The 18572-nt window shown below is 39.6% G+C and overlaps 1 protein-coding gene across 2 annotated transcripts in view; it reads left to right on the forward strand.

The window, feature by feature from the left end:
- celsr3 (cadherin, EGF LAG seven-pass G-type receptor 3) overlaps nucleotides 1-18572 on the forward strand; it is a 142638-nt gene that overhangs the window by 60960 nt on the left and 63106 nt on the right. Inside the window, exons 4-14 of one of the 2 annotated variants that reach the window (XM_049580099.1) lie at nucleotides 736-958; nucleotides 4983-5098; nucleotides 5390-5478; nucleotides 5769-5783; nucleotides 6192-6349; nucleotides 11018-11181; nucleotides 11600-11725; nucleotides 12957-13126; nucleotides 14203-14388; nucleotides 16664-16774; nucleotides 16965-17133. In XM_049580099.1, coding sequence (XP_049436056.1) covers nucleotides 736-958; nucleotides 4983-5098; nucleotides 5390-5478; nucleotides 5769-5783; nucleotides 6192-6349; nucleotides 11018-11181; nucleotides 11600-11725; nucleotides 12957-13126; nucleotides 14203-14388; nucleotides 16664-16774; nucleotides 16965-17133 — 1527 coding nt within the window. The remainder of the gene's footprint in view (nucleotides 1-735; nucleotides 959-4982; nucleotides 5099-5389; nucleotides 5479-5768; nucleotides 5784-6191; nucleotides 6350-11017; nucleotides 11182-11599; nucleotides 11726-12956; nucleotides 13127-14202; nucleotides 14389-16663; nucleotides 16775-16964; nucleotides 17134-18572) is intronic. The other variant, XM_049580100.1, reaches the window with a different exon arrangement.

Below are 18572 nucleotides of genomic sequence, written 5' to 3' on the forward strand. Positions count from 1 at the left end.
GCTAAAGATGAGAGAATACCTTGCTTATGCACTCATGAAGTATTGTTCATATAATTCGTGTCAAGGAAGAAAAAAGATACAGAATCCACTTCTTCTACTACACAATTTAAATGAATATATGTCATGCTAATGGCCTAATGCATAACATGTTTAAATCATTACTACATTTTAGCTCAACCATAATTCTAATTCGTGCATGTCGGCCTCGGGATCTTGACCAGAGTTTACAGTAAAGCCCTGTGGGTTTGAGCAATGCTTGGGTGCACAGCATGTGTTTGTTGTGATGGACTCGTTAATGAGTGCACTGAGGTCAGAGCTAAGGAAAATTAATTGACTGAAGTCTCAGTGGAACAAACACATGAGAAAATCTGCCTTTTTAAAATTTCACTTAAATCCTTTATGTTGATACAGCGAAGGATGCTACAGATGTTCATGTTTCTATGTTTATCTTTCTGCCTATCTGTTGAGTGGGTACAGTATATCCTAAGACTGTGAATGTAGTGAAATGAAGTGATTCTGTCGACCAGTGAGTCCTGGTAAAGGGGGCTTTTATTACTGCCCACAGCATATACTAAAGTATTCTGGTGAACTCCCACTGAGTCACTGATTGCTTTAACAGATTGTGAGATTTTTGGCTTTCAGTGTCGTCAGGATTTTTGTAGAAGTGTTGTTGCAATTCCCACTGAGGTTTAACAAAGCTTGAAGTAATGAATTCTTTTTATTTTTAACCCCCAGGTGACCGGTGTGAGTTCGACCGACGGCAGGGCAGGTGTGTGCCAGGTGTGTGTCGCAATGGAGGGACGTGTCGGGAGCTTTCAGGTGGTGGTTTCCGCTGCGAGTGTCCTGCAGGAGGCTATGAGCGTCCATACTGCACAGTCACTGCTCGCTCCTTCCCGCCAAAGTCCTTCGCCATGTTCCGGGGCCTCAGACAGAGATTTCACCTGTCCATCTCGTTAACGTGAGTAGATTAAGTAAACTGGAAGTTTTATCTTTTCCTTGTCTTTGCTTCTCTTTACATTTTTATATTTGACGGTTCAAATTCAGTTTTGGTTTTATTTTTGATGTATGCCTTCCTTACTTTCTGTTTCCATCTCTCATCATCCAGTTGCACTCAGACAGAAATTTATAACCACTCCTCTTTGATTCTCAGTTCTCTTCCTCTTACGGAGTCTCTCTCCTCTTTGCTTTAATCTATTTATTTCATCTCTGTCTCTGGGATCGATCCTATTATTCATGGTCTCCGCTGCCTCAACTTGCCTCTCCAGCGAGAAGTGCAGTTTCTCCTCTCTCTCTTCTTTCATCTGTCAATTTACTGGTTTCAGTAACATCTCCTTTGCTTTTTCTCTCTTCTTATCTTACATCTTATCACCTCTATTCTCCTCTTTCAGTCTTTCCTGGTTCAGCAAAGGCTCCAAAGGCAAATGCTGCATATCTGGTGACCCAATGCTCTCTGTGTGAATATAGACCAAAAATAGGCTTTTAGTGAGAGTTAGCTGAGGCAGAGTTGATGTCAGTTCAAATTTCTAATTTAATACAGACTGCCTTTTAGAAAATATAATTGAAGTAGACGATTTGTAAGACGTTGGTGCTCGTTGGTGCTTAAGCTTAGATTTGAACTGACGTTAAAAGTTAAAAATCTACAAATTTTATTAAGGGAGTACTGACCTGCATGCAGTCTGTAGAGACATGTGAGTGAGATCATTTCTGCATGCAGATCTTTAAAACTTCTTGCTTTTATACCTTGCTGCAGCCTCTGAGCTTGTTTTGTTTGGTCTCAGATGTAACAGTATGTCACTGCAGAAGTCACTGATCGTCTCCTTACATGAGGTCCTTTGTCTTTGTCTTGCTCACCCACCAGCATCGTCTCCCTGTTGCTCCTTCGCCTCTTGATATATGAGTGGTCGCCTATGGGAGATCTGAAGTGGTCCTTAAGAGTGGTCAGGCAGGATTATGGGATGGTTGCCATGGGTGATGTCGTCTAATGTTGGTTGCTAAGGTGATGTTGCCCATGGGGTTGTTGCTAAGCTGATGTGGCCACCATGGAGTGGTTGCTATGAGACTTGGTGGTATTATTGCCAAATGAGATATTGCACATCGCTGGTGTGTTCAGCCGCTACAGTGATTTGTTTCATTGATTTGTGATTGTGAACACCAGTTGGGCATTGATGGTGATTCAAGGAATTAAGAGCAATGTGATTATTTCTTTTTTGAATCGTAAGTGCTATATCGTAGGCAACTGGACTTGCTTGCGTTTCTTGAAGACATTTCGCCTTTCATCCAAGAAGCTTCTTCAGTTCTAAATGACTGGTACGAAGTCACAGGCTTTAAACCCTGTGTGGGTGGGAACCCTTGCAGAGTTGTAGGGGTCACATGTGAGCTCTCAGTTTCAGAGTTTTGTGACCTTAACGACTCTTATGACTCTTGGATGAGAGGCAAAACGTCCTCAAGAAACACAAGCAATTCCAGTTGAACTACAATGTAGCACTTAGGATTACCATGACCTGGATGACTGAGAATCTTCAGGGACAAGTTCTTTCTTGAAGATAAGTTTAGTTTATGAGGATTTTAGAAGTTTTGTGGTAGAATGTCTTGTCTGGAAGACACCAGTGTACTATAGGCAAGTGTTGCAGCAATGGTGTAAGAGTAGTAGTAGTACTTTTGAGAAAAGTGAATAATGTTCTTTTCTTTGAACAACTTAACTTAAATCAAGGTGCTCTCGAGAAAGGCAGCAGTAGTGTTGAACAGGTACTGTATGGTCTTTTTCAGCACTGCCCTGCTCCACATTCAGTCAAACACATACACACCTGGGAGCTCCAACCTTCGCCCTTCAGTGCCTTGCTCTGAAATTGTGTGACTGTGGGGTTGGTGACACTCTACCAGGGGATCTTTGGAAAGTTTTCAGATTCATCAGTTAAATGAAATTGAAATGATTATGATGTTAAAATGTCTTTTCTTTTTTTTACGAAAGGCTTAACGAAAGGCTGAAAATGAAAAGACGTTTAAATCTAAATCTAATATTGTAATCTAACAAATCTATAACTCGTACAGTTTGATAATGTTTTTAATACATGTCTAATATTCTTCTAATATAATTTCTCTTGTGTTCTATCATATAACTGAGACCACGAGTATGGAAGTGCAAAAAATTGTCTTTGTCAAATTTCAAGGGACAGTCATGAGGGGGGATATTCACTATCTTATAAGGAGTCCTTGACTGAAAGAAAAATGGAGAAACTCTTTTCCAGCACTCCACATTAGTAGATTTAGCCTTTTAAGATGGTGAAACCCTTGATCTTATTCCTATTGTTGCTGGGCAAAGTTGCTTTCATTTTATCTGAAGGTGACTAATTTAATAGTGTCCAACTGAACAGTAGATGCTGTGAGCCCTCTTCTTCCCATGACATCAGTGTTTTATTTAGTGTCCTGTTTGCTGCCAGCTACACTCCTTGGCCTGATTTTCACATCAGGGCCAAACAGGACTTAATCATTATTCATGTCACTCACTTTCTCCCACAGCATTTTATTTTCCCACTGCAAAAAAATCTTCCTTTTTCATCTTTTCCCCAAAAGCTTCTTTCAGAAGTTTTTGCAGTTGTAACTCTGCCTAAGAAAGTCTGGCGAGTAATATAGCACTGTTGTACTGTATAGGGCTGTGACAGTATAGATATGCCCTTGCTGCAAAATTGTAATGTATGCAAATCATGTCAGGGAGAATTTGTGTATGAGGGTGCTGCTGCTATGTCTGAAGGTGTTAGTAGCTGCTGAGCTGAAATTCAAATATATGTTACGATCCGGCTTCATGAAATTTATAAGAGAAATGTTCATTTTATAGTAAATACATTTTCTTCAAATGCAGTTCTTTGGTATTTTAAGTGAATTTCACAAACAATAAGCTTCTTTGCCTTTATTTACGCCTTCATCCCGTCTACATCTTTGCTTCACTGACTCAGCGCAGTCTATTTACTCTGGCAAAGCTCAGGTTACACTATTTTTCAACTATTTCTTGTGGCTTGAAGAGATTACATCTGCATACTACAAGATAGGATGCCATGGTGCTGTAGGAACTACAGCAGAGCCATGTAAACAAGACACACGTCCGCTATTGAGTAACCCAGGGTTTATTTTAGACAAAGGCAACACTTTCAGACAACAGAGGTATAAGGTTGTCAAGATGGAAATGGTGATGGCATTCTTTCTTCCACAGTACATTTACAAACACTGCTGCATTGCAGTAAGGCATCTGTTGTTACAGTTACATTGATCTCTGGTGGATGTTCAAGTCAAGGATGTAAAATGCAGAGAATCAGTTGGACTAAGAAGGAATTATGTTCTTCAAGGACTTGAATTTAAGCAACCAGTTCATAAATCAACCAGTAAAACATTTATTTTCTAAACATTTTAAGACGAGATTGAATTATTATTATTTTTTTTTTTTCAAATGGACATTTTTTGCAGTGGGACTCTTTTGCATGTTGTTGCCAGGAGGGAAGTTTTGTCATCTGTGCTGTCGTATCAAAAAAAAACAACAAAAAAAACTAACAGTGCTTTTGATGAGGGTGTGTTAACATTGCAGCCTCGGCCTCAGCGCGTCCCCTTGGCCTTGCTATGGAAATAGACTATTGTATGACTCTGAGCAGCTGGAGGGGGTGGAAGCCTGCAGCAATGTATTTTAAAACTGTGGCACAGTTTAAATACCTTTTGTTCTTCCATATTAGAAATATGACAAGGCTTGCAGGAGTCGTTTTTGTTTGCCATGTGAAATTAGGTATTGTTTGGCTCACTGTATCAGGATCAAATTAATTAACCAAGCCAGAGTTAAGGAATCTCATCAGAAATTGTAAAAATGTGTGTGATATATGCAGTGTAAGTTTTAAATATGCAATTGTAAAGATATATTGAAGAAATATTGCTCATATTGCAAACACTGTATTCATTAATTAACTTATTATGGAAATGGGTTTCTGTGTGTGTGCATTTTCTAGTTTTGCCACCCTGGAGAACAGCGGTCTTCTCTTCTATAATGGACGCTTCAATGAGAAGCACGATTTCATCGCCTTGGAGATCCAAGGAGGACAAGTAGTACTCAAATATTCCACAGGTACTGTTTATCGTTATATCTGATTGACATGTTAATAAAACTTTACAGGTGTTCACATATTTGATAAGCCATGAATGTAAGAGATAATAAATATTCAGTGATAAAATCTAACTGGTATGAGTACAAAATATAAGCAACATTAGTGTAAAGAAATATATTAAAGTACAACTAACAAGCGTGCAGTTATCAGCAGCAGGGTCTTAAAGAGCATTAACTTTAATTGTCTAATACCTGTAGACAACCTGATTACTTTCTATTGATTTGGCACAAACGTAATCCATTTGCCTTCAGGTGAATCGTCCACTCAGGTGAGTCCCTTCCTGCCCGGCGGTGTGAGCGATGGCAACTGGCATACTGTTCACATCCACTACTACAACAAGGTGCGTTTACATCTTGATTTGCTTGTGTCATTAACCATTTAGAGTTTTAATCTTACCTTTGATCTTACATTTCGTGTTTATGATGTCAGTTATGCCTTGAAGCTTTACATTCTACTTGTGATTACTTCTGATGCATCAGCAGAATAGTTCCTCAGCCTTCATGCCGACAGAGCACTTTTAATTGAGATGAAGTGTTTGTGTGTGCACACTGTTATGTGGGCGTTTGCTTGTTACCATTTCATTCACGCACATCTCCTTTAATTTTCTTCATGTTCTTTCATTTTCCTCAGCCAGCTACACGCTATGTGAGTATGAGTGTGTGTCAGGGTGCACATGCACTTTCCTCTTTCTGTTCTTCTCTTTCTTTCCATCTTTTTTTCTTTCACCAGCAGACAGTAAGTGAAGAGTGAGTGTGTTTTCTGTCTATTTTTACTCCATTATTTTCCTTCCCATATTCAGTGTCTGCTGTTTCCTGTCTTACTAACTCAAATTTCCCCTTTTCTTTCTAACATGATATGCAGTGGCAGTGTAGATACTAAATATAGTCTGATGTGTTGTAACTGTTATTTTATAGTGTATGACTGCAGTGATATAAACTCTAGATTTAGTAAAAGCTATTGTATTTCTTGCATGTTGTCTGGTGTCATGATGCTTCTTGGTTTTTGTTCCTTGGGACTCTGTTTTTAACCTTGTGTATGTGTGTGTGTGTTCAGCCCAAGCGCAGTATGAGCGGCGAGGCCCAGGGTCCGTCAGATGAGAAGATTGCTGTGGTGAGCGTTGACGACTGTGATACGGCCTTGTCACTCCGCTTTGGTACACAACTTGGAAATTACAGCTGCGCTGCGCAGGGCAAACAAACCAGCAACAAGAAGTGAGTTCATCTTTTTTTCAACTGTTGAATCTTTTGTTTCTCTGTTTATACCTGTGTTTTCTATAAATTTGGTGACTTGAATACTCCACACGTCTGAAATTGCCCAAACAATAAGGGCATGTCTCTAATTATAACAATTCACCTGATCCTAAAATAACAGTTGCAGTCAGAGCACTGTTGCCCATGTATGTTGTAAATGTCAAAGATGAGCTGCAGCATGAGGATCCTGTAGATCCTGGAATATACACAAGAGTGAGCCAAGGCCTACAAACAAAACTAATCATAACAACTTAAAAAACAACAGTATCTACTGCATGTGAATGTAATGAATATACCAATCTTTTAGATATGCTGCATTGATCATATTACATACCTGTTCATTAACAAAATCACCTTCCGTAGACCTAATACCGCTAATAGTACTACCAGAATACAAATGATTTTCACTGTAAAAATATCTTTTGTTGTCTACCACTCTTAACTTCTATGGTCACAGCAGTCAAAATCAGCTGTTATTAGTTCAAGACAGAATAATTAAATCAAATTATTGTGTTGAAGTTTACATACAGACATACTTCCTTTGTAGTCATTATCAGAACATTACTTCCCAATACTTGAGCAGTCAGAAGATAGCGCCAAAGGCAGTGTTACCCTATGAAACATAGTCACTGATGCCATATAATATAACACAATCTTGTGTGTCATTCTGCATCTTCTCATGGAATTAATTTAATAGTTTCACGACTGACATTGATGTGAAATAACGCTGACTCAAAAAAGCTTAGTGAACAAATGTATTCAGCTATATTCTGTCAAGTAAATTTATTACACAGATCTCTCTTACCTCCAGTGCAGCAACTGCAAGACTCTGAATAGTCATTGACCCTGAACTGTGGGCGGTGTTTGCACAGGCTGTGCTAGCTTCTATGCAAAGACAGCTTTCATTAAGCATGATCATCTATGACTGATTGGAGGCTTAACAGATATTCAAAGACAGTTTTCACTAAGAAAAAAGCCAATAAAGGCGGTCAGTGTGTGTAGCAGCACAACGACCATCTGGCAGCCAGTGGCAGATAGATTACAGGTGTTAAAAAGGAAATTATGTCGAGTGATTAGTGGTTGTGTTGATATATTAAAGCTCCTTAAGTACATGCAGTCTCTCCCTGCAATGTGTTAATGGGAGCAGGGATCAATATTCAGGGAAATCTGCACTGCCAATTTAAAACCTGGTAACATTTCAGGGAAAATGCTGGTACAGCTGTGTTGTGAGTGAAAGCAGTAACGTTGCAGGGGCAAGCGCGTAAAGGGTTACATCTGATAAAAGAGACTTTCAAGTAAAATGAGCAAAACAATCACTCCTCTGAAGACGTATTTGAATCAGCTAGGGCTGTACCCAAATATTCGTTTCTATGGGTAGGTATTCGTTATGAAAATTTGGAATTCGATATATTCGTTTTTTTATTTACTTTTTTTTTTTTTTTAACTTTTTTTTGGTGCTAAATGTAGTCTTTTGTTGTTGGTAAATGTAAGTTATCAATAAAAATCAAAACTTTTAAATTGCATTGTTAAAAATGTGAAAATATAGTATAGCCTACCAACTGAGATTGTGTGCACGACACTTGAGCGCATCCATCTGAGGCTGTGGATCAATGCCAAGTTTTACCACTTTATCACTATTCCCTCTAACTTGTAGCTGTTTTTTGTTATCTTTTGAATTTAATATGAATTATGGAACCGTTTTTGTCAACGTTTGTTTCCCCTGTTTTGTACAATAAATTATTGTTTAAAGTTTCAACAAGTTTCTTTTGGAGTGTGTGACACAAGTGTGTTTTGTAAACGGCCGCGGACTGTCATCTGCTCAACGCATCAGTACCTTCGGATGCCATGACAGTAATAGCCAATAATGTCAAAATATCATTTACAGACCTATTTAATAGAGGATCACTGCTACCCGACCCGCAGGTCCATTTGCATGCGACCTGCGCATCACTACTCAGCTCAGTCTATAAATGCTGTACACACAACAGTAAGGCTATAGACATTATATTCTATTCAGGCCGGCAGAACCAGCAGCGCATCGGCTCTACAGTGCATGGCACTGCTGATTAACCATTTTATTGCAGCACAGAGTGTCTGCCAGCAACCAATTACTTGCAGAGGCTTCCTACAACTTGTTTCAACGGTTCCGATTTAATCAGAAGACAAATTAAACAGGATGACTAGCCAATGTGAAAATCAAAAGAAAGCATAGAATACAGTACTAAAGGAGACTGTTGTGCCATCACATTTTTTTGTGGTTTGAGAGCAAAGATCCGGTCACCGCTGTGCAAAACTCGCCAATACAATTAGGTCCGAAAAAACCCCAGAGTTTACATTTGAGAAATGTTATCTCAGTTATATACCGTGAACAACATATGAAAGAGGCTAAAGAATTTGGCTTTGATTAGAATGCCTGTCAGCCAATTGCAATGTTTGGTATTAATTGCTGTATCACAAGCAACTGAAGATGTGCATTTTGCTTTTTAGCATAAAACACACTCACTTGGTGTCATTATTGTTTATTTATAGACAAAGTTACTTTTTAGAGGTACATTTGTATGCATTCAATCATACATTTCCATGACTATGTATGATGTATTGTTTATATCCTCTGTCTTAGAGGGAATGTTTCCCTGCAAGTCCTCATGTGGATCAGCTATTTTTGCCATCAGCCATTTTGATTTATTTTCAGCTTCTGGTCCCAGGATAACATGTATAATGGCAGTTTGATATTGTGTAATAATAAATGCATGTAAACATGAAACAGAGAGTGATCTGATCAAATTTTAGTGCCCATACGCTCACTAAATGGACCATTCTCTGAAGAACTAGTTTTAAATTCTCAGCTCCACAGATTCAGAATATCACGGTTTCACTGTGGTTTAAAGAAGCTTATAAGCTGATCACAGTTTTGAAATGAAAAGTAGGTGTAACACACCATTTAATGCAGACTTAAGCAGTCTAATCTGTTAAACTCTTGCTAAAACTTTGTCTGAGACTGTAGCTGTTGGGAAGGATTTTCGGGAAATGTCAGATCAGGGTGATGAGGTGACTGTAGGAGAAACCTATAGGGACGTGAGGCTTTAATAAGGCACAACTTATTCATGCCCCTTCATGTCTCTCTACGTCTCTCTGATGGTTACTCATCGGCTCATTCTGCCCGGTGTTAATGTTCATTCCTTTTCATTACTGCTTGTGTCTCATCTCCCTCCCACTCCTTCTCTTATGTACGACCAAAACATTCATATTGACAGTTTGAAATCCACTATGTTGCTTTTTAAGTGTCTGTTCTGTTTGACCTTGTCAAAGTTCTGTAGTCCATTCCACTTGTGGTGTGTGTCTACCAAACTTAATGTCGACATGTACGCTAACAAGTGCATAACACACACACACACACACACACACACACACACACGTATTCACACATGCACTCAAAAAGCAGCCTGTCATAGAGTTGATGTCTGGCCTTGCCTCTGTAAGCTGTAATCACGTTGGCTGTGTTCTGTCAGCGCTAAGTGAGGCTGAGAGAAGAGAAGACAGATCAAAGAGGAAGGCCAAAGCCTAACACTTCAACACTCTTCCTCTATTCCTTCTCCATTAACAGCTCGCCCTCCTCTTACTCTGTCTCAACACCCTCTCCTAATGACACTCTCTGTTGATATTTGCTGTAACTTGCACTTAATCTCTTGTTTGTTCGACTCTGGCGCCTTTTGTCTCTCTGGGTTCCTTCAATTCATATTCCGCTGGCGTTTATTGGCTCGGCACGTGACATGTATCTCCAGAGCAAGCTTAAAAGAAAAACCCCAACTCACAGTGGAGGAAAGAAAGATAATGCCCTCAAAATGACAACACAACTGTTTCTGTCTTTCTCGTTTTTTTCGCTAATGCAATCCCATAACTGTTATTTGCTGTCCCCTACATCGTCCTTCTCACATTACCCCTGTGTTTTTGCCTCCACCCGTCTTCCATCTGTCTTGTCATCCGCCTTTATGCTTGCTCTCTCTTGATATTTGCTGTAACTCACACTTAATCTCTTGTTTGTTCATCTGCCTCCCCTGCTGTCTCCACATCTCCCTTTTGTCATCGCTGTTTTTTTTTTGTCTCCTTTTATGCCTGTGACTTTGCTATTTGTTGACGTCCCCTAACATCTAACTCATTTCCACCTCCTTTGCTGGCTCCTGTCTCCTTTCTCCCTTTGCCTTGTCATCCACCTTTACCTCCTGTCTCCTGATATTTCCTGTAGCTCATATTTAATCTGCTGTTTGTTCACTGCCTCTTCCTTTTTTTCTTCATCTTTTCAATTTCCCTCATCCCCTGCTGTTTCCACTTTTACCCGCAACAACATCTTGTCATTTCATTTCTTCTCAACATGAACTGTTATTCTCCAATTCTTGTTCCTTTTGACATTTACCTCTGATGGCACATTAATCTCTGGGTTTGTTTAATCCCTTTGCCTCTCTTATACCCTCTCGTCTTGTTGTTCCCTTTCTTGCCCTCCCTCCCTTCTTCCCCTTCCTCACTCCTCCCCTCCATCCTTGAGGGTAATCCTTCATTCCTTCCTTATTCTCCTTTCCTCTCCACCTCTCCATCTTATTGATGCCTCTTCTTCTTTATCTCCTCCTCTCTCAGGTCTCTGGACTTGACCGGCCCATTGTTTCTGGGTGGAGTTCCCAATGTACCAGACAACTTCCCATTTGGCACCAGGGAGTTTATCGGCTGCATGAAGGAGCTGCACATTGACAACAAGCCACTGGACTTGGCTGGGTTTATCGCAAACAATGGAACGCTCCCCGGTCAGCAATACTAACATTCCCCTTCAGCTTCCCCCAAAAAGCATGAGCAATGACACATTTAGGATGTCCACAGTTGCCTTTGTTTTGTTTTTTTAAATAAACAGATACAAATCATTGTAATTAACTGTGAGATCAACAGAAAATATTAATGAGAGGTTTAAAAATAAGGTTCAGTATCTCATCTTTGTTTGAGTGCTTTTGTAAAGGCCAAAAAAATCTACCCCAGAGTGCATCTGGAAAACCTCCAAATAAATGATAATCTTTTTATAGAGATGACAATGTGAGACATTAACGTCATGATTTATCAGCCGACCACTGCATCATGTTTCAGTTTATGCGTCTGCTGAGACACACATCATAGTGATACATTTTTGAGAACTTAATCGGTGATGTGACTGTCTCTGTTGCTGTCTCATAGGCTGCAGTGCCAAGCTTCCCTTCTGTAAGTCCAACCCCTGTCAGAACGGAGGAACCTGCAGGGTGAGCTGGGAGACTTTCTCCTGCGACTGTCCTCTAGGGTACGGAGGAAAGGACTGCAGCCACGGTGAGAGACTATATGAGTTTATTTTTGTTTTAGGGTCACACATGTTGCATGTACAATCAGTGGCAGCTTTCAACAATGTCGCATTTATTGTGCCTCTTTGGTATAACAAGGGAGACAGTGGCTGCGATAATTGGCAGTTTCTTTGTTGTGACAGTGGTGATGATGGTTATGGTTTTCAAAACAGCAACCATGACTCTATGACTCTGACCTTCAGTGGCCTTAATTTGTCAGCAGTATTTACACTAATGCCATATTAATTAGTGAATAATTTACTAAAGTTTAAATAAGGTAATAGCTGTAAACTTTAAATAGGTATTTGAAATTTGCACTTTGGTTGAATTACAGAAGTCAAACCTGATCTAATGGTCTGCTTCAGTAGTTTAGATTCAGAAGTGCTATGTCATTCATTCATCCAGATTTATGCCTCAGTCAGCACTTCAGCATTTTGCCCTTAGTTTGAGTATTTATTCCGAATTTTGTGCTGAGCTATCACAGCTGAAGGCTTTAGAGTACACGAGTAAAGTGAAGGTATAAGTGGACTGCATGTTCATGGATCGATGGTTGGGTGAGTGTCGACCTCCTCCCTTTAATTCTGAATATTAACTAGAAACTGTTACAGGCTGGATATCTGGATCGATGTGTATATATCTATCTATATATATATATATATATATATACATATATATTTATATATAATATAATTGGACCTATATAAACTCTGCATGATTCCCCACGCATACAAATGTAGTCCAGGTGGACTCATTTATATTTACTGGCATGTCGTGATAGTGAGACAGTTAACCCTTGGATCAAATCATGCATCAAAAGACTCCTGTGAGATGAAATGAAGTTGTGTTTCTATGATCTCAAAGATCTCAAAAATTCACCAATCTTGAGCCTTAATTTTGTGCTTGTGCACCTTTCAGTAAAACAATCAGAATTCTTAAATCAGTAGATAGAAAACAGCATGTGATACAACATGTTTTTAAACTCTTTAATTGCTTATTTAAATTTTGGGGCATTTTATTCCTTCACTTCATTGTCCATAGTAGAGAGAAAACAGGAAATGAGGTGAGAGACAGATTGAGAATGACATGCAAAAAGGTCCCGAAACTTTTTTTTTTTTTTTCATATTCGAAAACAGATTCAGTCCTAGAACAGTGACACCTTCAGCCTGTTCTGGACATGGCGAACTTTTTATTCACAATCTTTCTCTCGCCCTCCATCTCAGTGATGCCACACCCCCACCGCTTCCTGGGTAACAGCGCCCTCTGGTGGGACCTGAAGAACGACGTGACCATCTCCACGCCCTGGTACCTCGGCCTGGTGTTCAGGACCAGAGCGCGAGAGGGGACGCTGCTGCAGGCTCAGGCCGGCCAGTACACCAGCCTGCTTTTCCAGGTGCGCACACACACAAACACTGACTGGGTGACGGTCACAACCACGTGTTATGGGTATAAAATACTTGACTGCAAGATTAACAGTGCATCAATCTTCACAAGAAGCTTACACCCTTTTGTGGTGCTAAGCTATGAAGACCAATGCAGACAACTAGGAAAAAAAACAAACAAACACTGACTATCATCTATTTCTGTTAACGTCTCTGCTAGAACATATTTGTACATCGATTTATCACTGAAATAATTAATGTAGTTTCCTGTCAATGAATGTGACCATGGCTCACATAATTGTCCACCACATTTCCCATAAACCTGTTAATCCTGTTGCAAAGGAGATGTTGGCAGTGCCTCTCTCTACCTCTCTGGCGCCGCTAAAGAGGATGAACATGGCAGTGTTTTTTTCCCTTTACCTGCTTTATACCATTGGCAGAAGCTCAGAGAGGTTTTGCTGCATTTATGTTTAATATAAAAGGGCAGCATCATCCTCCACTTTTGTGCCATAAACAATTTGATATTGTGATTTAAATCAATGCTTCACATTGTAAGCCTAAATCTCACCAGGCGGCACAGGGTGTAAAATGCACCGTGGGCTGCTAAGTGCGTTAGCAGCGGTCACGTTGATTATGGGAATTATACTTAAGTCTCATGGTTATTGTGGTTGTATTTTGTGTTTTAATACGACATTATCATCTTCTATATAAGTCAAAAATGTCAAAATGTTGCTGTTATCCTTGAAATTATGTACAGTTCGCATTTACATTTCTGCATACAAAGACAGTATTGAATTAGCAGCCAAGATGTTGGATTTCCATTTCACACTCCCACTCAATCACACACACGCACACACGCACGCATTCACACACAAACAGTCATCTCCTAGTCTCCTGTTACCTACCAAAAGCAGGTTATTTTATTTTTTCACTGTTGTCAGTGAGTCATGTTTCTTCACACCCTTGTCCTCTCTTCTTTTTCCCTGGTGTGTGCCTCTGTGTGTGTGTGTGTGTGTGTGTGTGTGTGTGTGTGTGCGTGTGCGTGTGTGTGTGTGTGCGCGCGCTTGTGTTCCTCAACCCCTCTCAGGTGATAAATGGTCAGCTGGTGTTCTCAGTGACCCGTGGTTCGACCAGACCGGTGCGTTTGCGGTTGGATCAGGTGCAGGTGGCAGACGGCCGGTGGCACGACCTCCAACTAGAGCTGCGAGATGTTCGCAGTGGCCGTGAGACGCGCTATGTTGCAACACTACGGCTTGACTTTGGACTCTATCAGGTAATAGATGTGATACAAATCTGAAGGGGAGGTTTTAAGGACAGACTGAGTGTTCTAGCAATAAGGGTAGATAGAATCTTTTAAGGCAGCAAGTTTAAGTTCTTAAGAAGTATTGGTATACTGTAAATGCAATTATTAGATTTTCCCTGCAAGCACAGCTTTAAATGAATAACAAGGTTTTCATATATCTGCTTTACTCAATCAAAAAGACTTAATTTCCCTTAACAATTAATTTGTATCCTTTTTTCCCCAACACCCATTACAGATTCACAACCTTAATTGACCGTGTTCATTTGGAAATAGGCTTTTTTTCACAGCTCTAATTCTTTGATTTGATTTAATTTGGCTGTTTGAAATTTGTAGATACTCTGATGGGCAACATGTTCAGTCTAATAAGCAGAAATCTCTAATTAGTATTGTCAAGCATTTAATACGAATGAAGGCGAAAAATCCTTTTTAATGTCCTCTTCTCCATATATGCAGACATCTACCTTACTTCCTGCTGTGAGCCAGTACAGTGTAGATTTCCAAAGCAGTATATTTTTAGTTATTCTTATAGTTGTTGGTGTGGACGGCCCTTGAGGTAGATCTCTTCGCTGATATGAATGACTCTAGATTCAGGAAAAACAAGTGCATTACTACTGGAAACCAGTGACATCATAACAGTTAATCACCACTACTGATATGTTTTCAGAGTTCAAGACAAATATTTGCTAACAATACCTGAAGTGACATAATATGAATTCTCCCCTGCCTTTTTTTGGTATCCTAGAAGCTTAATATTTGTTTGGTTGGGAGGATAAAACTTGTTCAAAATGAAGTAATGTTCTTTCCAGATGTCTTGTACGTAATGTATATTCACTCAAATGTCAACAGCCACACTGTCATCTCTATCCTGTGATATACATACACTGAAATGTTGCAAATGAAATGTTGAGTCAAGTTATAATCCGAGGGAAGGAGACAATGAGATGTACATCCACGTTTTCTCATTTCCTCCATTTTACAGTCCTTGATCATGCTATCCCATAACCTTTTTTCCTTTTTGTCTCCAATACATTTACTATGTCATTAACTATGCACACACATAAATGTTTACGACACACAGAGATTTTCCAACCCTGGGCGGCCTTAGTCCGTATAAAATGTGGGCTGGTAATCCTAGTTTCCCTAATCTGTGGTGGATTTATGCATCAAATTGTATGACGTCTGTTTGCTGTGTACATACATGTGTTTATACAGTTGTATGAGGTATGTACATATGTGACAGTAGCATGCCCAAAAAAGCAAACATACGTTCACACTCTTTTACTGTCATCTTTGGCTTTGTTTAAGCCAAATGACGTGTTTTATTTTGCTTTCATGTTGATTTATTTCTTAAATTATCTGCCTGCAAATGATGTCTGTCATCTTTTCGTTGTAGTTCACCGGGTGATTCTTCAAAGCGCATCAAGAAATACAGAGTAAATGGTGCAGACAACAGTTTTAGATATTAAATTATTAAACATTATAGCCGCCAATGAAAGAGTATTTACCTTTTGAAAGTTTTTGGCATGCGTGCAGCTATTGTCAGCCAGATCGCACCCTCCAGTTTAGCATCTTCCACTGCTGCTGAAACGATGATAAATGGGGCTCATTGATTTTTTTCGTGGTTGTTGCCTGTCAACATTGCTTCACAACGCTGTCAGTGTTATCAGTTGTGTATTGACCTTCTCCTCAATAACTGCATGTTATTGTTTTCTTTATTTAATAAGGTCAATCACTCACTCTGCAGTTCCCCTCTCCTCCCTTTGACTGACATAAGCATTATTATAAAGTGGCAAATGAAAATATAAAAGGATCATGGCTTCCAGTTGGTGATCAAAAATAAAGGGAAAATCAATAATGCATTTTGCTTCCTGCTTCCTGGGAAGCATTTATTATCTTTGTTCGGTTTTAATTATTCTTTCTAGCTTACTATACATTTTTTTATGCTATAAACTAATAGAATATGAATTTGTTATTGTGTATTTTTACACAGACCTTTGTGATTGACAATCTCTTTCCTTCACTGTGACTCATTTGTTTCATCCCTTATATAGACTACCTTGATATTTTCATATCAAATAAATTACGTAGTTCTTTTACATTGTCAAATAATGACATTCATGTGCACTCCTTGTGTATCTTTTTTAAGATATTCAGTTTACAAACAGCAATTAATAATAATAATAATCTTTGCCCTTCCTGTCTCCAGCTGTCCCCTTACCTCTCTCCCTCTTTCTCTCCCCATTAGGGCACAGTGATAGTGGGAAATGAGATTCATGGTTTGAAGGTGAAACATCTGCATGTGGGAGGAGTGCTGGGCTCTGGAGAGGTTCAAAACGGGATAAAAGGATGCATACAGGTGAGGATGGATGAATTGAATTTTTAAGATGAATGGGTGGAGGGAAGCTGGATATATTGGCAAATAAGAGATGGAAACCTGGATGGATGCTAAGAAATTGGATAGACTGATTTCAATAAACGAATGAAGCTGCCAATTTCTTCTTTATTAAACTGTCTGTAACATAGACGCTCTCTTTCTCTTCCCACAGGGCGTTCGGTTGGGTGTACGGCCTGACTCTCCTGCCTTGCCACGCCCATCAAGAGCTGTCAAAGTAGAGACCGGCTGTAATGTTGGCAACCCCTGCGTCTCGTCTCCTTGCCCCGGCCACAGCCGCTGTTCAGACCAATGGGAGCGGCACACATGTATCTGCGAACCTGGTGAGTGTACAGAGAGATGATGCTGGTGTGTTAGAAGGTGGAAGATGCTGTCTTGAGAAAGGGGGCACAATATATTTTCTCCCAGTCATGAATTGACATGCAATTATGAGGCTCTCCGATGACCAGCCAGTTTGAGAGATTGACTTCTTGCTCAGGAAAAATTGATTGTGTATATTTTCATTTAAGGGACTGCATGGTGTAATAATACCAGCAGTAGAGAAGGAGGGATGCTGCTTTGCAGCAGTGAGAGCAACTGTGCAAGAGTAAATTTAGCAATGTCAGTTCTCATCTAACTTACCATTAGTGATATGGCACTCTGCGGATAATGATGCTGTAGCTGTGTGAATGACTGCATAATACCAGTGTAAGTGTTTTTAAAAACCAGAGGAAATATGAACATGTTGGGAAAAAGTTGTTAAATGAGATTTTTGATGTAGATTAATATTCGTAAATTATTTAAAGCTGCAGTTAGTGATAGTCTGCTTAGTGATATACTTTTTTTGTTAAATTCAGCAATTATCTCCTCACAGTTGGCTAGCTGTCCATCCTGTGTGTGCAAAAAAAAAAAAAGATCCAGTGTTCATATACAGCCCTGGCTCTGTAAATGGGAACAAAACAAAGTGGCTTACCTTACTATGCCAGCTACTCTCCCTCCCTCCCTCTCACTCTCCCAGAGCTACACCATGATAGTAACGGAACAAAAATAACAACAGAGATATTACTGGAGCTTCTGAGGGAACACTGATGTAGGGTGTATTTGTTTGGGTGTTAAGTTCAAATATCAGCCATCTTTCTCCAGAACTGATCTGCTTTTAATTGTTGACTCTGGTAACACTGCTGTTCTGGTGCTCTTAGACTTGACTGCAGCTTTCGACACAGTAGATCATAAGATTCTTTTATCACATCTTGACCTGTGTGTAGGTTTTAAAGGTACAGTGCTCAAATGGTTTGAATCCTATTTATCAGAAAGGAGTTTCTCTGTTCACATGGGCCAGTATAGATCTGCTGCATCCTCATTCAATTGTGGGGTGCCTTAAGGTTCCATCTTGGGCCCCATCCTCTTGTCCATTTATATGCTGCCCCTGGGTGCTATATTTAGAAAGTACAATATAACATTTCATTGCTTTGCAGATGACTTACAGATCTACCTTCCTCTTCAAACAAACAGCTCTGCCTCCATTCAAGCTCTGCTGAACTGTCTCAATGATGTTCACACATGGATGGCTTCAAATTTCTTGAACCTAAACAAATCCAAAACTGAAAATATTTTATTTGGCCAATCTGACCTTTTAGATGGCTATGACAGTGCCATTGGCCCATTGGCTTCCTACTGTCACCCTGCTGCAAGGAATCTAGGAGTAATTTTTGACTGTTCCTTTAAATTTAAAAAAACAGATTAGGTCCGTAGTCAAATCGAGCTTCTTTCAATTAAGGCTACT

Source organism: Epinephelus fuscoguttatus, linkage group LG7, assembly GCF_011397635.1.
Source record: "Epinephelus fuscoguttatus linkage group LG7, E.fuscoguttatus.final_Chr_v1".
Lineage (NCBI taxonomy): Eukaryota > Metazoa > Chordata > Actinopteri > Perciformes > Serranidae > Epinephelus > Epinephelus fuscoguttatus.